The 22,078-nt window shown below is 32.2% G+C and overlaps 1 protein-coding gene across 35 annotated transcripts in view; it reads right to left on the bottom strand.

Annotated features, from left to right (window-relative positions):
• The window catches only part of LOC127732661 (acanthoscurrin-2-like), a 72,073-nt gene extending 50,570 nt beyond the window's left edge, over positions 1-21,503 (bottom strand). For 28 of the 35 annotated variants that reach the window (XM_052241803.1, XM_052241793.1, XM_052241797.1 and 25 more), the window contains exon 1: positions 542-654. In XM_052241803.1, the coding sequence (XP_052097763.1) occupies positions 542-639 (98 nt within the window). In that variant the 5' untranslated portion in view covers positions 640-654. Of the gene's footprint in view, positions 1-541; positions 655-18,488; positions 18,577-18,900; positions 19,338-21,390 lie in introns of those variants that run through there. The other 7 variants (XM_052241806.1, XM_052241795.1, XM_052241807.1 and 4 more) reach the window with 2 other exon arrangements.
• Between the last annotated feature and the right edge of the window lie 575 nt (positions 21,504-22,078).

Genomic DNA, 22,078 nt, shown 5'->3' on the forward strand with positions numbered 1-22,078 from the left:
GCAAGTTGTGCTTAAAATAATCTATCATGTATGATTATCATATTTTTTATATTGCCGCTGTTAATATATATTGTATAATACAAGGAGACAGTCAGTGAAAGTATATATGATAATACTGTATAATCAGTAAAAGCCAAATAACTAAACACTATTCGTAAGAAATTTAAAGGGTGACGCGATACACTATCTATCTTTCTGTAGGATATTTTTTACTTATCATTTTTGGCTGAAGTCGTGCACAATTTTACAATATCAGAATTATGGTTTTATCGTTACTAAACGAGTATTCAACTTTTTTAAGATCAACACGCTAATTATAAGAAAGTATTTTACATTCACCTATAGAACAATTTCATTTTTAAAGTTAGACTTTCTAGTAAAGTTCGAATGAGAACCAGGATAAATTAATGTTTTATTCGTTATATTTATAATAACATGATCATTTGTATGGACAACTTTAAAATACTAGTAACATAAAAAGTTCAAGAAAAAAAATCTTGTACGGTTTCAAGCGACAACCTTAATATTACAGAGTACTTACTTAGGTGGAGTGTTGAGATGTTCTGTCCAATGAAGGTTTTCGCCTGGGTTATATACTGTAACCCATGATTGTCTACACCCATTGATGCATGTAGCCATATTTCATGTAGCTATCAAGGTGGACAACAAGGGTTGTCAATTATGCAATACTGACACATGCATACATATGTAACTGACGTAACAAGCGAAGGTCTGTTTTTGCCATTTTAGTATTTTTAATTTCATATATACTAGACGACAAAAGAAACTATACACAAGTTTGAACTCTTATTTTACATCAAATATGATAAAATGGAAAAAATGATAAATTATCTAATGAAAAACTTTATTGTGCTAAACAAATGCATATGAATCAGAAAATCTAACCAAATTAAAAAGTGAGAAAATATCGTGTTATTGAACACAGGGGTCATATTTAGTTTGCGGGAAAAAACGAAGGCACGAATCGGCACTAAATTTGAAAGATGAGAATTTTGTTTTCAAATATCTACAAAGGGACTCAAAATTCTAATCAGACCATGTTTATATTTGAAGTTCTAATGCTGTGTTCACAGATAGTTCGAATTCGATTCTAACCAAATCCAATTAGTTTAATTCGTATTCGAAACGTTTTACGTCCGAAGATAAATTCTAATACGAATTGCAATGCGAGTCAAATTCGCTTTACTGTCCGAACGACGTTAACTTTTAATTCGCATTATCAATTAATCAATTATAATAAAGAAAACAAAACAACCATTTTAGATCCAAACATATCTCCAAACTTGCTCTCTTGATCAGATATAACATTTATCGGAACCATTTTTTCTTCTCATTTCAACAACAGGGCTAGGCTTTTCCTATTTTTTCAAAGATCATTTTTTTCCTGTTAGTTTGCACAAACCATGATTGTTAAACGAAAAAAAAACATCATTATGATTTTCGACTATGATATTTTCGCGGACACGAATTATAAGTAGTACGCTTTTAATTTTAAAGATCAAGAAATAATGATGATATTCTTTTAATTTGTCCGTCCAAGCACATTTTCGGGTAATTCAAATTACAATTTAGAAAGTGTCCACACCACAGTTTAATTCGAATTGAAGCGAATTAACTAATTCGCATTAACGAAAACGCATTTCTAATGCAAATTGGATAATGCGAATTAGCCTAATCGAATTCGATTCGAATTAAAAAAAAAAGAAGAGTGTGGACGCGATTAGCAAATTCGATTCGCGTTCAATTCGAATTAAATGTACGTGTGAACGAGGCATGGTATCGGCTTTTGTAATTTTTGTTTAAAAAAAAATTTTCAAATCAATAACATTACGATTTCAAAATTTCGCGTTTTTGCCTTAGATAAATGGTTTTGAAAAGAAAACAATGGTTTAAGCTTGGTACCGTGCATCCATGACGTTGTCTGTTTTTCTTCGACTTATGATTTTTTTCTTTTATATATGGAAAATGCTTTTCCATCTATCATGTCTTTTGTAAACCAGTTTATAGGAATAAGAAAAATGTGTTAATGTTCACAAAAGACAGGAAAATTAGAGGTTAACATATTGTCGGCAAAAGATATATGTCTATAGCTCTCCATGTTTCAAACTCTAAATCGTACCGAGTCTAGACAAAATATAGATAAATGAAACAAAGACTTGCTCAAGGTCTGCCGTCAACTTCATATTCCGAAGGGTACATAAACTCCAAGATACGATTAAAAAGCAACTACTTACAAGGTTTCTGACAGGGGACGTCAAGTTATCAATCCTTTGAAATGAAATGTCAAAATGATTCCAATTATATATACAATAATATACTTGCTTCCTGTCCCCAGACAGAGAAAAATAGGGAAAACTGTAGAAAAGTAAAATGATTTCAGTTTTTAAATATTTTTCTTATGCTTTATAGTGAAACGTTCTAGACTTTAACGATATTTGACCTAAAATGTCTAGACATTAACGGTACATAATTAAAATAATGTCCATACAATGTGACCTGTCGCCTGAGCATAAAAAGCATGCAATAAAAAAAACACCTCCATAATAATATTAATAATACAGGCACAGAAGACGACAAAAACACAGATTCAAGTAAAACAATATCAAGTGATATCGTATCAAAGATTTTTTAGCACTTATATTACAACAAAATATGGTCTTTTATTTTTTAATCAAAATTGAACGTTTCCAGGACAATGATAAAATTGAGAATGGAAATGGGGAATATGTCAACGAGACAACAACCCGGCCAAAAAGCAGATAACAGCCGAAGGCCACCAATGGGTCTTCAACGCAGCGAGAAAATCCCGCACCCGGAGGTGGTCCGCAGCTGGCCCTTAAATAAAAATGTGTACTAGTTCAGTGAAAATGGACGTCATACTAAACTCCAAAACATATAAATGAACTAAAATAAATGAGTTGACCAGTGTGCTCGAAAGCTTAGTTGTTGAAAATTGGTAGATTACGGGAAATTGCATGCTCTAGAGTTTGTGGGTGAATGAAAACTGAGAGCTTTATATTATGTGTGTATTATATATGTTCACTCAAATCTGTCTGTCAATACATAGCAAAGGTTTACAGCTTATAAGTTGACAAGCTTCTAATGCAATTTTTTTCGTTGATAAATAACGAAAGGAAAACTTTATTGGTTATTTCAAGTAAGATAGAAGTAAAGTTACTTTTTGCCGTATCAAAATAATTTTTAATCAGTGTGGCTACCAAAATTCACACAAACTATCGACTTATACCGCATTGCTTGAAGCATGACTGTATACTGTTCTCGACTAAACAGTTATTCTTCTGCAAAAGCTTTCGAAGGCAAAATTTCTATTGTAAAGAACACATTTTTCTTGAATAAACCGAATTTGATTTTATTTTTCTTTGAAATCTGGTTATTTCAAGCATTTGCTGTCAAGTTTTGTCATAATCAGTTCAGTTGTTTGATAGAAATTTAGTATAATCAAAATTTCATCGAAAAACCCAAAGTACGCTGCAGCATGATAAAGACCAATGAATGATCAAATATTTATCTCGTCTGCATAAAAACCGTTGAAAATGATACAAAAGATGACTATAAGAGGATAAACACCATTAATGCACTTCTTTGTTTTCATTATAATAAAAAATATAAAAATAAGGAGATGTGGTATGATTGCCAATGAGACAACTTTCCACCAAAGTTCAAATGAAATGGATGCAAGCAATTACTAGTTTAGGCTTTTTGTCCCTTTATACCTCTCATTCTCTCAAAATTGTTTTTTTTGGCTAATAAATCAAAATTTTGGGGTAATTATCACACATTTATGTAAGAAATAGGATAATAAATGAATAGTTGAAGTGTTCAAGCTGAATGAATTACTGTTTACAGACTCCATGGAGGTTTCAATAAGTCCTTACGTAAAACTTGTTTACGCCGCGTTCTGGAGAGGGACATATAACGGCTCTCTTGTAGTGAATAATTTGCTTTTACAGTTTCAAAAATCATTTCATTTACTTACTACTGTATATTTCTTAAAGAAATACTTAGGAAAAAGTTTTCTTGTATAGCCAAGTATAGGAAATAAGGAGAAAAAGACAGAAAAAAACTCCCCAAAACACTGAGTATGACTTGCTCTGCCTATTATTCATGGTAGAGCCCTATTTCAAGGCAAATGTTCCCTCAAATGTGTTTTGAGACTCAATCCACTCAGAATATTTCATTTTTCAATATTTCACTGAAATAGCATGAATTTTTTAAAAATGAGAGTACATGCAAGGTCAAAAGTGCACAGGGCCGTAACTACCGTTGAGGCAGACGAGGCAATTGCCTCATCTGAATTTTTGGCAAAAAAAATAAAAAGAAAAAAGAAAAGAAAATGGAGAATGCTTGGCCCTTTGGCTAGAAAACATCCTTGCATTTTCATATCAAGAATTAAGTAATGCATACTTCGAATAGTAATTACTGTTGACGTGCAGCTTTTTTACTTTTATTTCAACTACGTTAGATATCGAACTCTCTATCTGGATTACCATTGCCAGTAAACCGGCATTTGGTCATGTTGATTCTGCAATTTTTTATTTCCTGCAGTAAAAGTCTCTTGAACAAGTTGGACTGACAGAAGAAACGCCCCAGTCGAAAGTATTGAATATCATTATACCGTATTAACTAATTTCTTCCTTTCATTGACCATACATTTTCACATTTATATTCGCGATTTTCCAGATGAACTGAAGGCAATTTTCTATAGCAATTACCTCGTACCAGCTCTTGTAAACAAGATAAATCCGGAAATTATCTACAGTGGCGATCACTTCTAACCTCTCATTAGAACTGTCAGAATAATCTGTCATAGAACTGTTCTAAACTGTCCTAGAACAGTTCTACCAAGAACAGTTCTACCCTAGAACTGTTCTACCCTAGAACTGTTCTAAGTAGAACTGTCAGAATCAGTTCTAGGTAGAACTGACTAAATCAGTTCTAGGTAGAACTGTCAGGATCAGTTCTAGGGTAGAAATGTCTAAAACTGTTCTAGTTAGAACTGTACAAATCAGTTCTAACCGTAGAACTGTCAGCAGACCTGACTAAATCAGTCAGGACTGTAGAACAGTTCTAAATGACGTCACTGCAGTAAGGGTATCTTAGAATTTAGAAAAAAAATCAGTTCCAATTACTTTACTGTATAATAGCAGATTTTCTATATTTTTACTGATCAAACGTTACATGTAACGTTACAAATATCGAAGCGGATAGAAAGGTTATCCAACTCATCGGAGAAATATTTTTATATGATTGCATATAAACATCATGGTTTACCTTACTTCGTTCCCCGTTTTTAACAGTCTCTTCCTAAATATAACTCTGCATTTAATTCATGGAATTTTAATCGTAATTTACCTTGTTTGGCTTGGATTTACATTCATGATTTAAGATTCTTTTTTGACAAATGTTCAAACGAAAATTGTACAGTGGATGAATTATGGGATATTAATGAAATACGTGTTGTATAAGTACAGTGGAGATCACTTCTAACCTCTCATCAAATCTGTCAGAATCTGTCAGGAGAAATGTTCTAGGACAGTATGTAGAACTTTCATCCTGACATCTTTTAGACAGTTCTAGCTAGAACAGTTCTAACCTAGAACTGATTTGGTCAGTTCTACCTAGAACTGAATTGGTCAGTTCTGCTGACAGTTCTACGACTAGAACTTATTTGGACAGTTCTACCTAGAACAGTTTTAGACAGTTCTACCCTAGAACTGATCCTGTCAGTTCTACCTAGAACTAATTTGGTCAGTTCTACCTAGAACTGATTCTGACAGTTCTACTTAGAACAGTTCTAGGACAGTTTAGAACAGTTCTATGACAGATTATTCTGACAGTTCTAATGAGAGGTTAGAAGTGATCTCCACTGTATGTAAATTTGCACCATCTCGTCAATTTAGACAGACTTATCCATAACGATTATAAATGATATCTGGGAGTCTGGGACGTCAGAAAAATATACTCGATCTGAACATGAATGAAACATTTGCCCCTGGACGAAAATAGGCTACACACAAAATCAATCATTCTTCTTTGCCTTCTTCAAAACATATTAACAGTATACTATTCCAAGAAGAAAACTTCTCATACATGTACTTTTCATTTTAAAGTATATGAATCAGTCATGCAGGAACATATATATATTGTTCCAAGAGTCATGTGAGTGTTGGATGATGCTGTTAAATAGTTTTGTTTAAAACAACAAACCATCACGAACCACTGACTTTAGTGACGGTTCATTATTATGGATACAGCATGTACAGAGAGGAAATAATGGCACTCTAAATTGATGTGGACAAACTTTTGCGGTCCAACGATTTACAGAAAAGAGCGACGATTAACAGAAAAGAACAGAAAAGGACCGAAAAGGACCAAAAAGTACAGAAAAGAACCGAAAAGGAACCAAAAAGGGCATACATATATTTATTTCATATTTATATACACACGAAATTTTGATATTGTTAACAATACCTCGTAATAAATGAACGCATAACTGTAACTTAGATTGTACATTTTATAGGGATATGTGGACACCAAAAAAAAAAAAAGACAGTATTATAACTTGGTTTTCAGTTAAAAAAAATATTTTGTATATGTACAAGTAATCATTTGCACACTGTACAATATAAATCACTCCTGTTATACACCATAAAACAAACTGTGCCTTTTGATTTACACATCAAAGACTTTTATTCGCATAGTATCGAAATACAATAAGTATTTTAATAAAATAATGTTGTTGTTTTTAAATAAAACTAGCAATTAGTCTTTGAATTTAAATAGAAATGAAGGACTTCAACCTGTGACCAAGAGACTGTATTATTCATGTAAGTCCCAGATGCGACTAATTGTCATTAAATAAATAAACTGTAAACTTGATTTTTGACTATTAAATAAACTGTAAACTTGATTTTTGACTATTAAATAAACTGTAAACTTGATTTTTGACTATTGAAAAGTATTATAGATTTGAAGAAAATGTTAGCGGAAATAGATCAGCCATATACGACCAACAAATATGTTAAGATAACTTAATTGGAAATCAACTCCTTAATATTAATTGTCCTTAAATATTGATTTTTCTCCCTTTCTGCGTTTTTCGTTTTATTTTAAAACTATAAAAGTGTGGACACAGATCTGTGTGGATAGTATATTTGGATGTTTGACAGTGTTTTCTGACAAAAATAGTTCTCTGTTTTTCCCATAGGGTTCTATGTTAAACCATGGAAGTATAATATTGACATATAATACTTCCATGGTTAAACTGTGTTGTACAGTGATAGCCAACCTGTACCAAACACTAAAAATTAGCAGTGTCGTTTATTTAATATTTAGTTTTAATGTTCAAGACTCTCATGGAGGAGACACTAATTGCATGAATTACCAACGATTCTAATAAAATATGTTCCACAACTTTGATTTTGGATATTGCAGCAAAACTCATAATTAGGAGAGGAACACATTAGGTCATTTCTGCATGATGTGATTTTAATATGCGAGATGGTATCTGACAACCTGCATGCATGTACTATGTGTATGGTTCTATTTATGTTCCTTTGTGGTGGTCATTTCTTACTTGGGTTTGACCACAAAAACTGTAAATTAGTTATGGATCTTCCCAGTATCATTAGTAAAATATTTCGTTTAAATGTCGAAATTGTTTCTTAGAAGATATCTAATGGTTTTTTGATATCCAATGGTTTTAAGTAATGACAATACTTGGCATGACGCTTAAGGCTAGATGAGCTAGAAAGTACACTTCTGTGTTATTTTAGTTCTTTCTTCGAAAATGTCTTCTCCAAGGCCTGGTCGAAGTTAAAAAATTGAAATTGGACCAGTATGATAAATTATCATTTATATTTGTTATCAAGGATTTTAATCTTATTATTAAAATATTTGTTCATATGCATATTATATTTTTTAAATAGCAATAACTTGTGCATGGAGATTATTAACAAATAAAATCAAAGTACTGAAGTACTGAACATCGGATGACCGCAGGTTCTTGTGGATGGTCAAAAGCACATGTCACAGAAACAGATCACATCTCTATACCTGAAACTGAGGTTAATTTACAGAGATTTTTTTTTCTTATACAAGTTCGTGCTTGGATGATGAATAAATGACAGGAAATTCAACCTCACCGTAATAACTATTATATTGTAGTGATACAAATCAGTATACCTTAGACTATTATACTAATATATTAATAGTTCCAGAGAATACACTGGTTTGTTGTTATATATTATATTAATATTACGGTTGCATGTATATATAATTTTCATCTATTTGTATATCATACTATTCTACTATTATTATAGTGTAATGCAAGTGCATGGTGGACACTCTTCTGTAAAAAAAAATCAAAGTCTTAAAGGCTGTTAAAGCAATTGCTGCCATGTTAATGTTTTGTGGACTTTTATTTTTCATCCATATATATAAGAATTAAACCTGACAGGACAGGAGTGTTGACTAGTGAGAAGCAAGACGGTTTTAACTTTATATCAATATCAGACTTTAGCAGGAAATCATTTTAAATATGTTTTATATTTTACAAGGAGACATAAACATGTAAAAAATAAATATATATTTCAGCTTACTAAAAATATTTTCATAATGTTACTTTGACATCATTTCTTAAAACTAAGTCCCAAACATAATTGCTCAGTTGACATGTGTCATCCTCATGCGATACGAGATAACTATAATTCTGATGCAATCCCGAAAAGGGGGGTCATCACAAACAAACATGACATTAAATTGTCATTATACGAACTAGAACAAACAGCTCTATGTTGCTTTGATATTTATCAATTTTCGGGAAACATGTGAAATAAATTTCAGGTCCATTTCATTATAGTGCCTAACAAGATTGTGTGAGGTAGACGAAATTGACCTTAAAACGATCGTATTGTCTTTTGATGTCCAAAAATAGGCAGATCGGACATATAAGGACTTTATCTAATGACTACATAAATTTGGGATTTATTATTATTATAATATTCTAATGAAACTGAAAATTGTATTTTTTTTTTAGGATAAACAACAATTTTACCTGGCGTAGCCGTTCATAAATGTTTTTCTGCATTTATCTTCGAAAAATGGCGTATTTAATGGAATAGAACGTTAATACAGTAAACTTTCTCTTTTTTCTCCGCAATAGGCTATCAAAAATAATTTATCTAATGTGTATGTGGAAAATTATGTGAAAAGATAAAAAGTGGCAATTGTTACCTTTCATACCTTAAGTTTCGTTCATCTGATTCTGACCAATGCTTATATACTAAATATCTATTTATATGCCGCTATTATTGTTGTTGTTACCAATTATGTAAATCAATTGTATCTGATTTTATGCCCTTTATGGGCCCTGTAATTTGGGAAATAAAAAAAAAATCTATTCATTGATAAAACGTAATATGGACTGGTCCAGTGTCCAGTTTGCAGGTCATTTAATTTTCTGTACACATTCATGCACGCTCTGATTTAATCAATATACTCGTACGAAAAAGCATGAACAGTTTGAAGGTAATCTAATAATAACTTAATCCAATCAAATTGCATAAGATTCAATAACAATGTCAAGTCTACATCATAATGAGTAATAGAGGTAAACTGGGTAGGGAGAAAATAACAGATATTTCAAGTTAATATTTATGCAATAACGAATTAAAATTTGTCAACCAAAAGTTTTGCTACAATTTCAAAAACATGTCGTTCTGTATGGGTATAGTTTTCGGATCTTTCATTAGCGTATTTAAGGCTATAAAAAGTTTGGGCTTCAAAAGTTCACACAATTATTGACTTTATACAGAAAATTCGTCCTTGTAAAACATTTAATAGTTCACAAATGATACGCGATTTTAAAGTAAAATTATTTCTTAAAACACTGCAAAAAATTTCATTCATATTGATAAAGTGGTATCGTCATAAAGTGCGTTGAAATGAACAGTGGTATAGCAAACATCGAATTCCCTCACAAAATATTATCACACACTACAGTAAGGGGAGTCAGTTAAGTTTGTCTATTTTTAGATACTATACAGGTAATCTTTTGACACTACGTATACAACCTGTGTGACCTGTGTAGTGATTTTGATTTTACGATAAATTCACGAATGAACGATAATTTTATGAATGAACATGAGCACCTGACCTCTTTCTTAAACACCTATTAAACATATAAAACCGTATCTAATATTTAATTCAGTCAAATTTTCAGTACTAAATCAACAACTGAAATGATTCCATTTTTTTATGAAACATCGTACGAACGGAGAACGGAATCGCAGGTATAAAAATGCACTTTTTTCCCTTGTAATGACCGCGGATCTATAATTTTTATAGATCGGTTGAAATCCCAAAACTAATTTGCATAATGGAAATTTAGGCGATAGCAATACATCGGAGTGACCTCAAGGTCATCCTCTGTAAAAACCTGTGCGCAATTTAATGTAATTATATGTATATATATGTAAATAGTTCGTCTATATATTTATAAGTTAAATGAGAAAGGGTGCTAGAGAGATAGTAAGACGCATAGAAAGTGATAGTAGAAAGAGAAATTAAACAAGAGATCTAAGGATAATGAAAAAAGTGAGGAAATGCACATGGAGATAGAAAATTGATTAAGTCTATACAGATTGGAGAGGCAAAAAATCTACCAGATTGGGAAAGGGAAGAGAAAGCGGATAAAAGATGCAGTCGATATTGTTAAATACTTAAATAGATATAACATATAAATTAATGTATGAGCTTTTTCAAAATTCATTTGAATAGCCCTATTTGTAGTATATAAGATAGGCATCCGACCCTACCTGTAATAATAAGAGTAAAGTTAGTCCTGTCGCAATATAAGGTTTAAAACCTAATAAGAAAGTTTTTTTGGAAACTATCTTTTCATTTATAGACTTTAATGATTTTGCAATTTGCTAGTCTCCTTCGATTGCAAAAAAAAAATAGATTTCCTTTTCGGTTCTTTTCTATTCTTTTTGGTCCTTTTCGGTCCTTTTCTGTTCTTTTCTGTAAATCGTCGCTCTTTTCTGTAAGTCGTCGGACCCAAACATTTGTAGTCATGGTAGTCATTGTGTTCCAAAGTTGGTGTCATCTTTATTATACCATCCGTCCTGACATAGAAATATTATTGGTTTACAATGAGGCCATATATATTTACATGATAAAGTGTAAACATGTTCAGTTTTGGTTGATGCGGTCAAATACTTTTGTTAAAACGACTCAGTCTGATATATCGAAAGTACTGAAATTTGTTTACGATTCAATAATTTGAATAAAAAGAGGACATGCTGGTACTCTAAATTGATGTGGAATTTTTTTTGTAGTCATTTGAATTATACAATCCATCGTGATATGTAACTATACGTGATTTACTATGCGGCTATATATATATTAAGATTTACATAATAAAGTGCAAATATGGTCAGTTTTGGTTGATGTTGTCACATATGGTCAGTTTTGGTTGATGCTGTCAAATATGGTCAGTTTTGGTTGATGCGGACAAATAATTTTGTTATACCAGTCTGTCTGAGGTATGAAAACTACTGATATTTGTTTATGATGCAATATTTTGAATAATTGAGGACATGCTGGCACTCTAAATTGATGCAAACAAAATTTGGTAGTCATTGTGTTCCAATATTGCTATCATTTGTATTATACAATCCATCCTTACATAAAAATATCACATAAAAAAGAGCAAATATGGTCAGTTTTGGTTGATGCGGTTAAATATGGTCAGTTTTGGTTGATGCTGTCAAATATGGTCAGTTTTGAATGATGCGGACAAATAATTTGTAACACGAGTCAGTCTGAGGTATGAAAACTACTGGTATTTGTTTCCGATGCAATATTTTGAATAAAAAGAGGAAATGCTGGCACTCTCAATTGATGCGAAAAAAAATTTGTGGTCATTGATTTCCAATATTGCGGTTATTTGTATACTACAGTCCCTCTTGACCTAAAATTATAACTGAATTACTGTGCAGCTATATAGATTTACATAAAAAAAAAAGCAAATATGGTCAGTTTTTGGTTGATGCGGTTAAAAGATTTTATTACACGAGTCAGTCTGAGGTATGAAAACTACTGATATTTGTTTACGATTCAATATTTTGAATAAAAAGAGGACATGCTGGCACTATAAATTTATGCAAACAAAATTTTGTGGTCATTGTTTTCCAATATTGCTGTAACTTGTATATTACAGTCCCTCTTTCCCTAAAATTATAACTGAATTACTGTGCAGCTATATAGATTTGCAGAAAAAAAGACCAAATAATGTCAGTTTAGGTTGATGCGGTCAAAAGATTTTTGTTAAACGGGTCTGTCCAAGGTATGAAAACTACTCGTAAACAGATATCATATTTGTTTACGATTCAATATTTTGAATAAAAAGAGGACATGCTGGTACTATAACTTGATCCAAACAAAATTTGAAGTCATTGTTTTCCAATATAGTTGCTGTCATTTGTACAATCCATCCTTGCCTAAAAATATAACTGTATTTCTGCAGTGTGCGGCTACATGTATATAGATTTACATGATGAAGAGAAAATATGGTCAGTTGAAGTTTAATTTAAAAACATATTTATTTATAATAGTGGATTGGGAAACAAGTTATTACATTTGGTTAATGAGGTCAAATAATTTTGTTATACGAGTCATCCTGACTCCCGGAATGACAAATGTAAAACAATTCAAATGATAAAACTAACGGCCTAATTTATGTACAAAAAATGAACGAAAAACAAATAATTTATGTACCACATCAACAAAAGAAAATCACTGAATTACAGGCTCCTGACTTGGAACAGGCACATTCATGCAGAATATGGCGGGGTTGAACATGTTGTCTTGATTAAAAATCTGAAATAAGACCGGCAAAATAGCAAAACTCTATATAAATCGCTATTTTGCCGAAGCCTTATATTTAAGATAAAGAGTTCTTAAAACTTATAAATCAATTCTAGCCGTAGAATTTATAAATCAATTCTAGCCGTAGAATTTATAGATCAATTCTAGTCGTAGAATTTATAAATCAATTCTAACCGTAGAACTGTTCTAGAATAGAACTGACCAAAGATTTGGTCAGTTCTAGGTAGAACTGTCTAAAACTGTTCTAGGGTAGAACTGTCAGGATCAGTTCTAGGTAGAACTGTCCAAATCAGTTCTAGGTAGAACTGACCAAATCAGTTCTAGGTTAGAACTGTTCTAGATAGAACGGTCTAAAAGGTGTCAGGCTGACAGTTCTACATACTGTCCTAGAACAGTTCTCCTGACAGATTCTGGCAGATTTAATGAGAGGTTAGAAGTGATCTCCACTGTATGATACGAACACAGAATACATGGATGACTTGCTATATCAAAATGATCTTGGACAAAAAATGAAAAGATGGTTGGTTAAATGTACCAGATCCAACTTAAAGTCTGTTAAGACTCAAGCAGACTCAATTTCATATCCTGATCGGGACCTGTATCCAAATATTCATACAATTTTTAAGCTACTATTGACATTGCCGGTCAATTCTTGCTCATGTAAAAGATCTTTTTCTGTCCTTCGACGTTTAAAGACATGGTGCAGGTCAACAATGACCGAGGACAGATTATGTGGTTTAGCCATGCTTCATGTCCAGCGTACTGACAATGTCGGGCAAGTAAACACAGAAGCTGTTCTCAAACGATGGGATCTTAGTGGCACAAGAAAGGTCGAACTAGCATTCACAAAAAAAGCTAGGTTCCACTCTTTGGGCTTTATTAAAGTGTTATTAAATTGTGTGTTATTAATTTTAATGAAGCGTTGACCACACACACTTCTCCCGATTTTCTACTATCAAATATGTATCCTACTGTATATGAATACATGTTTGGTGGTATAAAATTCGAGGCAAGTATCTGTCAGCCGGCTCTGATAACCTAATGCAGTTCTTCATACGGTAAATATGAATAAAAAACGGATGTAACAAGTTTTATTTCGGACCCTCATATTACAATTTTCGGTCAGTGGGCTTTGCCCCCTGGACCCCCTCTTCACCTAAGGGCCTCATTTTGCGGCCCCCATTCCCCATGCCTCGTCTGTTTCCGATGCCTAGTTACGGTCCTGGTGCATATGCAGCTTCCCTATTTAAGAGTAATACCACCATTGTTTTCCCTATTAGTCTTTGTTGAATTGGCATTTAAAAAAGGGACAGAATTTATCTTTGTTTCAATTAAAGAAATACTTAGCATGAGTAAAGTTTTATCCTGTCCAGTACTACAGTAAAAATTTCACATAAATTTTCATTGCATATAAGTTCATAACCATCACTGGAAGTCAACCAATCAAATTGTCACCCCCTTTTTTCGCCTGTTTACAAGTTTAAGTAACCATGTCATCTCAAGTTTCTAAAATATTTTATAGAAACACCAAATAAAAAAAGAATGGTGCTTTTAATCACCAAAGCTATATGTTTATTTATGACTCAGATTTTGTTTTCGTCAATGAAATGCAGGGTTAATTCCCTACAACTGTCAAATTCAAGGGAATATTTTTTTCTACCCTTTTTCGTATGATACCGGATGTTTTGGTGGTGTTACACCTGTTAGCAGAAAAAACAATGTGAGCAAACTTTCAGAAACTGCGGACATTCTTTGCTACGGCAACATTTGTATTGTTTAACGGCGATTTCATAATTTATTATACCTTATATTACTTCTCATTCTAGATCTGTAATGCAGTAAACCAATATAACGCAACTCATTTAAACAAGAAATTGGGGTTCTCCAGCATAGCACTCTTAATCTTAGATATGTTCTGCAGCAAACTAATACAACTTCTTTAAGAAAGGGGATAGGATTAACTCATGTAAATCTTTTCATCCTAGATATTCATTGCAAGCAAACTTATGAAAGGGGTTGGAGGTTAACTCGTAAAGTGCGTTTCATCCTAAATATTCATTGCAGCAACCCAATACCACTCATTTCGATAATGGTATGAGGGTTAACACATAAAGTACTTCGAATGTAAGATCTGTATTGCAGCAAACCAGAGTTGTTCCTTTGTACAATGGTATGGGACAACTTGTCGGAGCACCCGAGATCACCCCTGGTTTTTGATGGGGTTCGTGTTGCTCAGTCTTTATTTTTCTATGTGGTGTTTTGAGAACAGTTGTTTGTCTTTTTGTCTTTTTCTTTTTTGCTATGGCGTTGTCAGTTTATTTTCGACCTTTGAGTTTGAATGTCCCTTTCTCCTATCTTTTGGAGACGATATCGGGATTTATTAAAATTCCCCACAGAAATAAAAACCGATAATTTCACATGTGAAATAAAAACGATAGTTTCACTTCTCTGACGTCATACAACAATGGGTGCTGTTAAGACATTGGCGATGGCGTTGCATCAAAACAGATTGTGAATGCGTAGAAAAATATAGTTCCTTGTTTCTTTAACTTTATTTTTATCAATAACCCTATGGGGCAATGTAATAAAAGAATAACTAATCGTAAAATTCAAACATAAAAAATGTTCAGCTCGTGACAGAAAAACACTGATATAAGCGCATTCGTGAATCAATGTGTTGTTCGGTCACTCGATGAATATTTTTCTATATTTGAATTATTCGATTAGTTATTCTATAATTATAAAATCTATAATTACAAAAAGTGGCAGAAGATAACAAAGGGTCAATCGAAATTCAAATTTGGAAGTGAAACCGACAAAACCATGAAAACACAAAAAAATGACTAAAAAACAAACAGCAGTCCACAAAACACTACAACGAAAACTGATGACTGAGAAAAAACCGGGTATGATCTTCAGTGGGTAAGGGTAATCGGATCCTGCTCCACATGTGGTATCCTTCGTGTTAAACAAGGTAAGAACACATTATGAAATAATTCTAATTCGGTGATGTCCTAATCGAGGATGCTGCATTTGTATATTTCCATGATATCATAAATATACAATATATGTACATTGTCGGAAAAATAATGCATACAATTTATTTGTACGAGCTTTAGAATAGGCGGAAATCGAGGCTCGCCGAGCTTTTCTCCTGTTTTGTAGCGAGTACAAATACATTTTATATTTCTCACAATGTACATATATTGTTTTTATCCTGCAATTTACACCCGGCACTTGAAGCTCTAGTTGTTAAAATCTAAATCACTGTATCAGATTTTTCAAAGAAATCGACATTGTTAAAACGCGGACCGCGAAGAGGACCCCAAAATTTACTGTTACTCAAAAAGAAATATCCACGTTACCGCTTGTTCAACATTGAAGTAGGGTAACAGGAGACTTTATTTGTACAAGTATAGAATTAAGCAAAATTTATTTGTGTACCTGTTATTTGTAAAATAGTACAATACACGTCAGTAGAGACGTTCCAAAAATTGTGCGGAATATATCGATCAGACAGCGGCTCAACGACACAAACAGTCAAACGAACATTAAGGGTTAAATAAACACGTCTTATATGTCTATGCAAATTGAAATAATCAGACATCAACCCAAGAGGACAGACTAATAAAGAGGGAATATAATGAGAGCTGCATAGGCGTTCTACAACTATGTTTCACTTATTTGGTGACGGATCCTGATCCCATGCTACCGTTTATTTTGCTGATCAGATCTTTCATTGCTACTTATCGTTTTTAGAAAAAAAGTTGTTGATATATGAATATTTTATAATACATTTTGTTTTAATTAGTAATTAACATCCATCATCATAGAAGTCAAGACTTATATAATTAAGTCTACTATTCCTGAATAATAGTGACCTTTGCATGCGTTCATCAGTGATACATTATGAATTCAATTTACATTGTCGTAAATTAAGTCTTATTTTGGCGATGAGGAAAGAGGCCTCAAAGCTGAACAAAGTTGTATATTTCTTATTTACTAGTAAATCAATGACAGGATTGTTTGTGCCCTTAAAACAAAATAACAATTTCTGTAAAAATCTGCTGTCTGTTTGTTTCCTTCAACATTTTAACTACTTTTCAGAAAATATTTTTAAGCTAGTTAAAATGATAGTTCAAACTGCAATAACTTTTAATAAATAAAATGTCTTCGGTTTTACAGATTGAATATAATGTTACTGTAGCTTTCGAGGGAGATGAAACGTGTGATAATGATTTTCGGTGTGCAGAACATGTTGTTCTGGACTAATCATCATGGTCCAAGGACACAGTTATCGTCCTTTGGTTTTAGTCCCTAGTGTGAACAGTGTATAACTTATATAGTCCCTAGTGTGAACAGTGTATAACTTGCATTTTTTTATACACTTTCCTAATTTATTTCTTGATATTTTATGCATGAAATATTAAGTAAGGGGATGAAATTACATGTTAAAAAATTTGGGTGCTGAATCTTTATGTTAAGTAGTGATTTGGTCCAGTTAAAAAAGGTCAAAAAATAGAATGTCTGAAGCTGTCAAACTGAATTTTAGCCCCCCTTAACACAGAATTGTCAATATTTAGAGTTAGAGCTTGTAGAAGTTTCTATAATTTTGATATTATTTGTATCAATAGTAGTACACTACACTGTAAAAATCTTTTTTAGAAAGAGCAGGTGCGATTTTTTAATTTGAATTTATTGTCTAAAAGAAATGCACTACGAAATAACTGTGTTCTCAGGCCTCATGAAGCACGTTTAAAATTTGAAAGCCATAAATAGAAAAAGTGTAAGAGAATAAAAAATAAAAAGTCCCTTCTTTTAAACAGAACAGACAAACACATCCAATGTTAAATTTTATTGATAAAACGTGTTTTAAATTATAACATCTTTTCCTACCATCGAATTAATAATTAGATACGGTTTTTATTTACTTTATTTGTAAATTTTGGACATATATTTGATGGAGTCCAGTCTGTCATCCGCCTCTCTGTAATTTACTGCCATAGTTTTCGAAATATAAATTTAATAGGAAGGAAAGTGTTGTGGGATCAGGTATCAAAAACAAACATCTAATATAAAATATTGTAATTTTAATTTTTCAGAAATAGTCTTTTTACTAGTACGAACTATACTAAGCGGATCTTAGGAGTGGTCACATCTTAATTCTATAATAAATGGGGTCTTCTGAATCTATACCGTATTTAACAATATGTATATGCAGTTATTTTATTTTCATAAACGCGAGTACGGAATTAAATTGATGACATCTTACAAAACAGTTTGCACTATAAAACATGGTTTAACCATATACCAAGTCAGAAATTTTTTAATCCGCTGGTTTTTATTTATTTTTTTTTCATTCATTTGTTGCAATTTATTTCTGTACCTTCTTTACCTTCTGCTGCACATCTAATCAATATCATAGATAACTGTTATTTTGATACTAATTGATTGACGATTCGTGGAAACATACAGTGAACATTAAGACAAACCAGTGTATTATTAATATTAACATATGACTGCAGTTACCTTTTGTTTGAAAAAGACAAGAAAACTTAAAGGTTTCGGATGATTTATTTATGATTTGTTCATTTTCATTGGCACTTTGGATTGGTACTGAATACTGGGTTCCTCAGTATTGAGCTGAAATAGAAATAGAAGACGTAAAGATATATACAGTAAAAGCACGTAAAAGTTATGTCGGTTCTTTATTTTGTTCAATATTCATTCATATTTTGTTTTCCAAATTTCATGATAAATATTAATCCAACAATGTGCTTCGGAAGCCATTTTTATAATTATATTTAATTTTAATTTCACAGGCCCGTTTGCATAAAAATACTTATCATATTACTGTAATGTCTCTAATAAGTTTTGTTGAAGGAAATAGAGTTTAGCGAATGTTTTTTCTCTGGTTTATACATGATACTAAATGATTGATATAGTGTACATTTAACGCATACTAACCATATTTTCCTTTTCCAATGCTGATACCACCGAATCCTCTACCGAATCCACCACCAATACCCTGTCCTTTTCCAAATCCGATGTGTCCACCTCCAATACCGTATCCTTGTCCACCTCCGATACCGTATCCTTGGCCACCGTATCCTTTTCCGAATCCTTGTCCACCTCCGATACCGTATCCGATGTTTCCGTTTCCATATCCACCATATCCTAAGTTAATCCCGTGTCCGCCATATCCGAAATCTAGTCCGTATCCACCATTTCCATAACCTTCATAGTTCTTTCCGTATCCACCGATTTGAATACCGTGCCCATATCCGCCATATCCTCCGCCGTATCCACCGCCAAATCCACCGCCATATCCACCTCCATATCCCATTCCGAAAGCCATTGAGGCACAGAGGGCAAGAGCGACGAATCTAAGCATGGTGATTGTTCTGAAAATATACATAGAAGAATATTACTATGTGTTCTTCTGTGTTCCTTTTAATGTTCTAATGATCGAAATGAATAAGAAAAAGGGGGTTGGATGTCTTTAATTATGTCTAAATGATTTTGTTTCTTTTTTTCTTTTTTTTTGCTGTTTGTTTATTAGAATCATGTGCAAAACAGTATAGCCGAGACCATTCATTGGCGCGCTAAAATATCCCATTGACTGGGTCAGATTAGGTGACCGTTCGTCTGTAACGCCCACAACTCACGACGTATTTATTATAAACATTTAAACTATGGGGTTGCCAAAGGGTCTCAGTATATATACGAACTACAGTTCACAGTATATTATATACATATTTTATTTGCGATCATAAAATGTACGAAGTCGTTCATTACTATGTAAATTGGGTCGATTAAAAAAAAAAGCTGAATATGTTTCTGTTGCCAAGGGTTTTTCACAAGTATAGTAGTTAGCAGAAAAGATCACCAAATTATACATTTTACCTATTCAAAAACGTAAACGCAAATTTCACAAGGCTTGATCCAAATAGCCTTTTTACTGTCTAATAACTTGCAAGTACGAAAAAGACAGGAAAGAAGTATATTTTGTCTATATGTTTTGTGTTTGCACACTTTTTCAAGTTGATCATGCATTCGTTCTAAAATAATATTTTGACCAGATAAAAGTTTAAAGATGACATAATTGGACAACCGCAATTGTTAAATCGCTTTGACGTCCGAAAAAAAGATAATAATCAACACATCCATTGTAACTTTTAAAGCCAGTTAAATCCTTTTTTGCTGAAAGAACTTCCGATATCATAAAAATTCATTATCAAAACATAACAAAAACACAAGTAAAGAACGTTTAAGTATTCAACATAAATCAAAACACAAAGGTTATTCCTGATTAGTTTTTTCGAATTATTTTATTTAGGCGTTGAGACCCTTTGGTGACCCCACAGTTTAAATGTCTATAATAAATACGTCGTGAGTTGTGGGCGTTACAGACGAACGTTCACCTAATCTGACCCAGTCAATGGGATATTTTAGCGCGCCGATGAATGGTCTCGGCTACACTGTTTTGCACATGATTCTATTATTATTATTATTATTATGTATTCAATTTTATTTCTTATTCAGTGTTTTATTTAATTTTCCTAAAGGGAATTCGACAATAACAACAGACCGTTAAATGTTTATTGCATTCGGGCCATTTAAAAATTAACATATTGAATACGAATTTGTCTTCAATTGACCGTGCTGTCTCATTAGCATTTACCCAACATCTATTTAATTTTTCATAGATTGTACATCGTTTGAAATTGAAAATATACTTTATTTAAGACGTCACAAGACTAACTATCTGATTAACATACAGTCTTTTATTCCAATTTTCACGGAATCGTTATGTAAATCAGTTTGCAAGAATGCCGACTTTTTCTTCTCCGACCGTATGAATATTGTCAGTGCATATGTCGTTTTCATATTGAAAAGAAATATATCCAACACTGAGAAAGTCGATGCTATTAAATGTATTTTGTACTTAATAGGATCTATCATGTGTGATAATTATAATTTTTGATATTGCCCCTGTTTATATATTTAGTATAATAAAAGAAGAAAGTCAGTGAAAGTATATATGATAATACTGTATGATCATTAAAAGCCAAATAACTTAATACTATCCGTAAGAAATGCAAAGAATACACTATCTATGCGTATGAAATTTTACGTGTAATATTTTCGACTGAAATCGCGTTTATTTTGATTTCAGAATAATGGTTTTATCGTATAAAACGAGTATTCAACTTTATAAGAGTAACACGATAATTAGAAGAAATTATTTTACATTCACATTTAGAACAATTTTGTTTTTCATATGCGAATTTTCTAGTAAAGGTGGAATAAGAATCAGGATAATTTAATGTTTTATTCGTAATATTTATAATAAAATTGCAATTTGTTTTGAAAACTTTGGAATAACATGAAAAGTTCAAGAATAAAAATCTTGGACGTTTTAAAACGTCAACCGTAATATTAGAGTGTACTTACTTTGGTGGAGTGTTGAGATGTTCTGTCCAATGAAGGTTTTCGTCTGGATTATATACTGTAACCCATGATTGTCTACACCCATTGATGCATATAGCCATATTTCATGTAGCCATCAAGGTGGACAACAAGGGTTGTCAGTTATGCAATACTGATACAACAATTACATCCATACATCATCGTTTACATAAACATTACTAACGGGTGTCAGACTTTTACTGACTACAACATATTTGTTATGACAAAGGGACACTATTCAAAAATATGTAATTGTATAATGATCAAGATGTTGAAATTCTCGTCCTTTGGTCTCTATAAACAATCATACCACACCTCCTTATGTTCATAACATCATGTTGTTTTAAAATATGATCCCTGAAAGAACAATATAACAAAAGTATAATGGTCAAATAATTTGCAAATAATGTTACAAATATGGAAACAGGACTGAATAGAGTGCGTTTTGTAAATACTGTTATTTATGATAAAAAAATATGGAAAAAATGTGTACATCTTTTCTATGTATTCAAACCTTAATACACTCATCTTAACTTTATCTAAAAATCACTAGCTTTAAAAACATTGAAAAAAGCACGTATCAAACATCTTTAATTTTATCGACACAAGTTACTATTTCCAAATGTCCGTCCGATTTATTGTATTTGAAGACCTAACTTGAACAATTAATGCG

Source organism: Mytilus californianus, unplaced genomic scaffold (assembly GCF_021869535.1).
Source record: "Mytilus californianus isolate M0D057914Y unplaced genomic scaffold, xbMytCali1.0.p SCAF_26, whole genome shotgun sequence".
In the NCBI taxonomy this organism is placed as follows: Eukaryota; Metazoa; Mollusca; class Bivalvia; order Mytilida; family Mytilidae; genus Mytilus; species Mytilus californianus.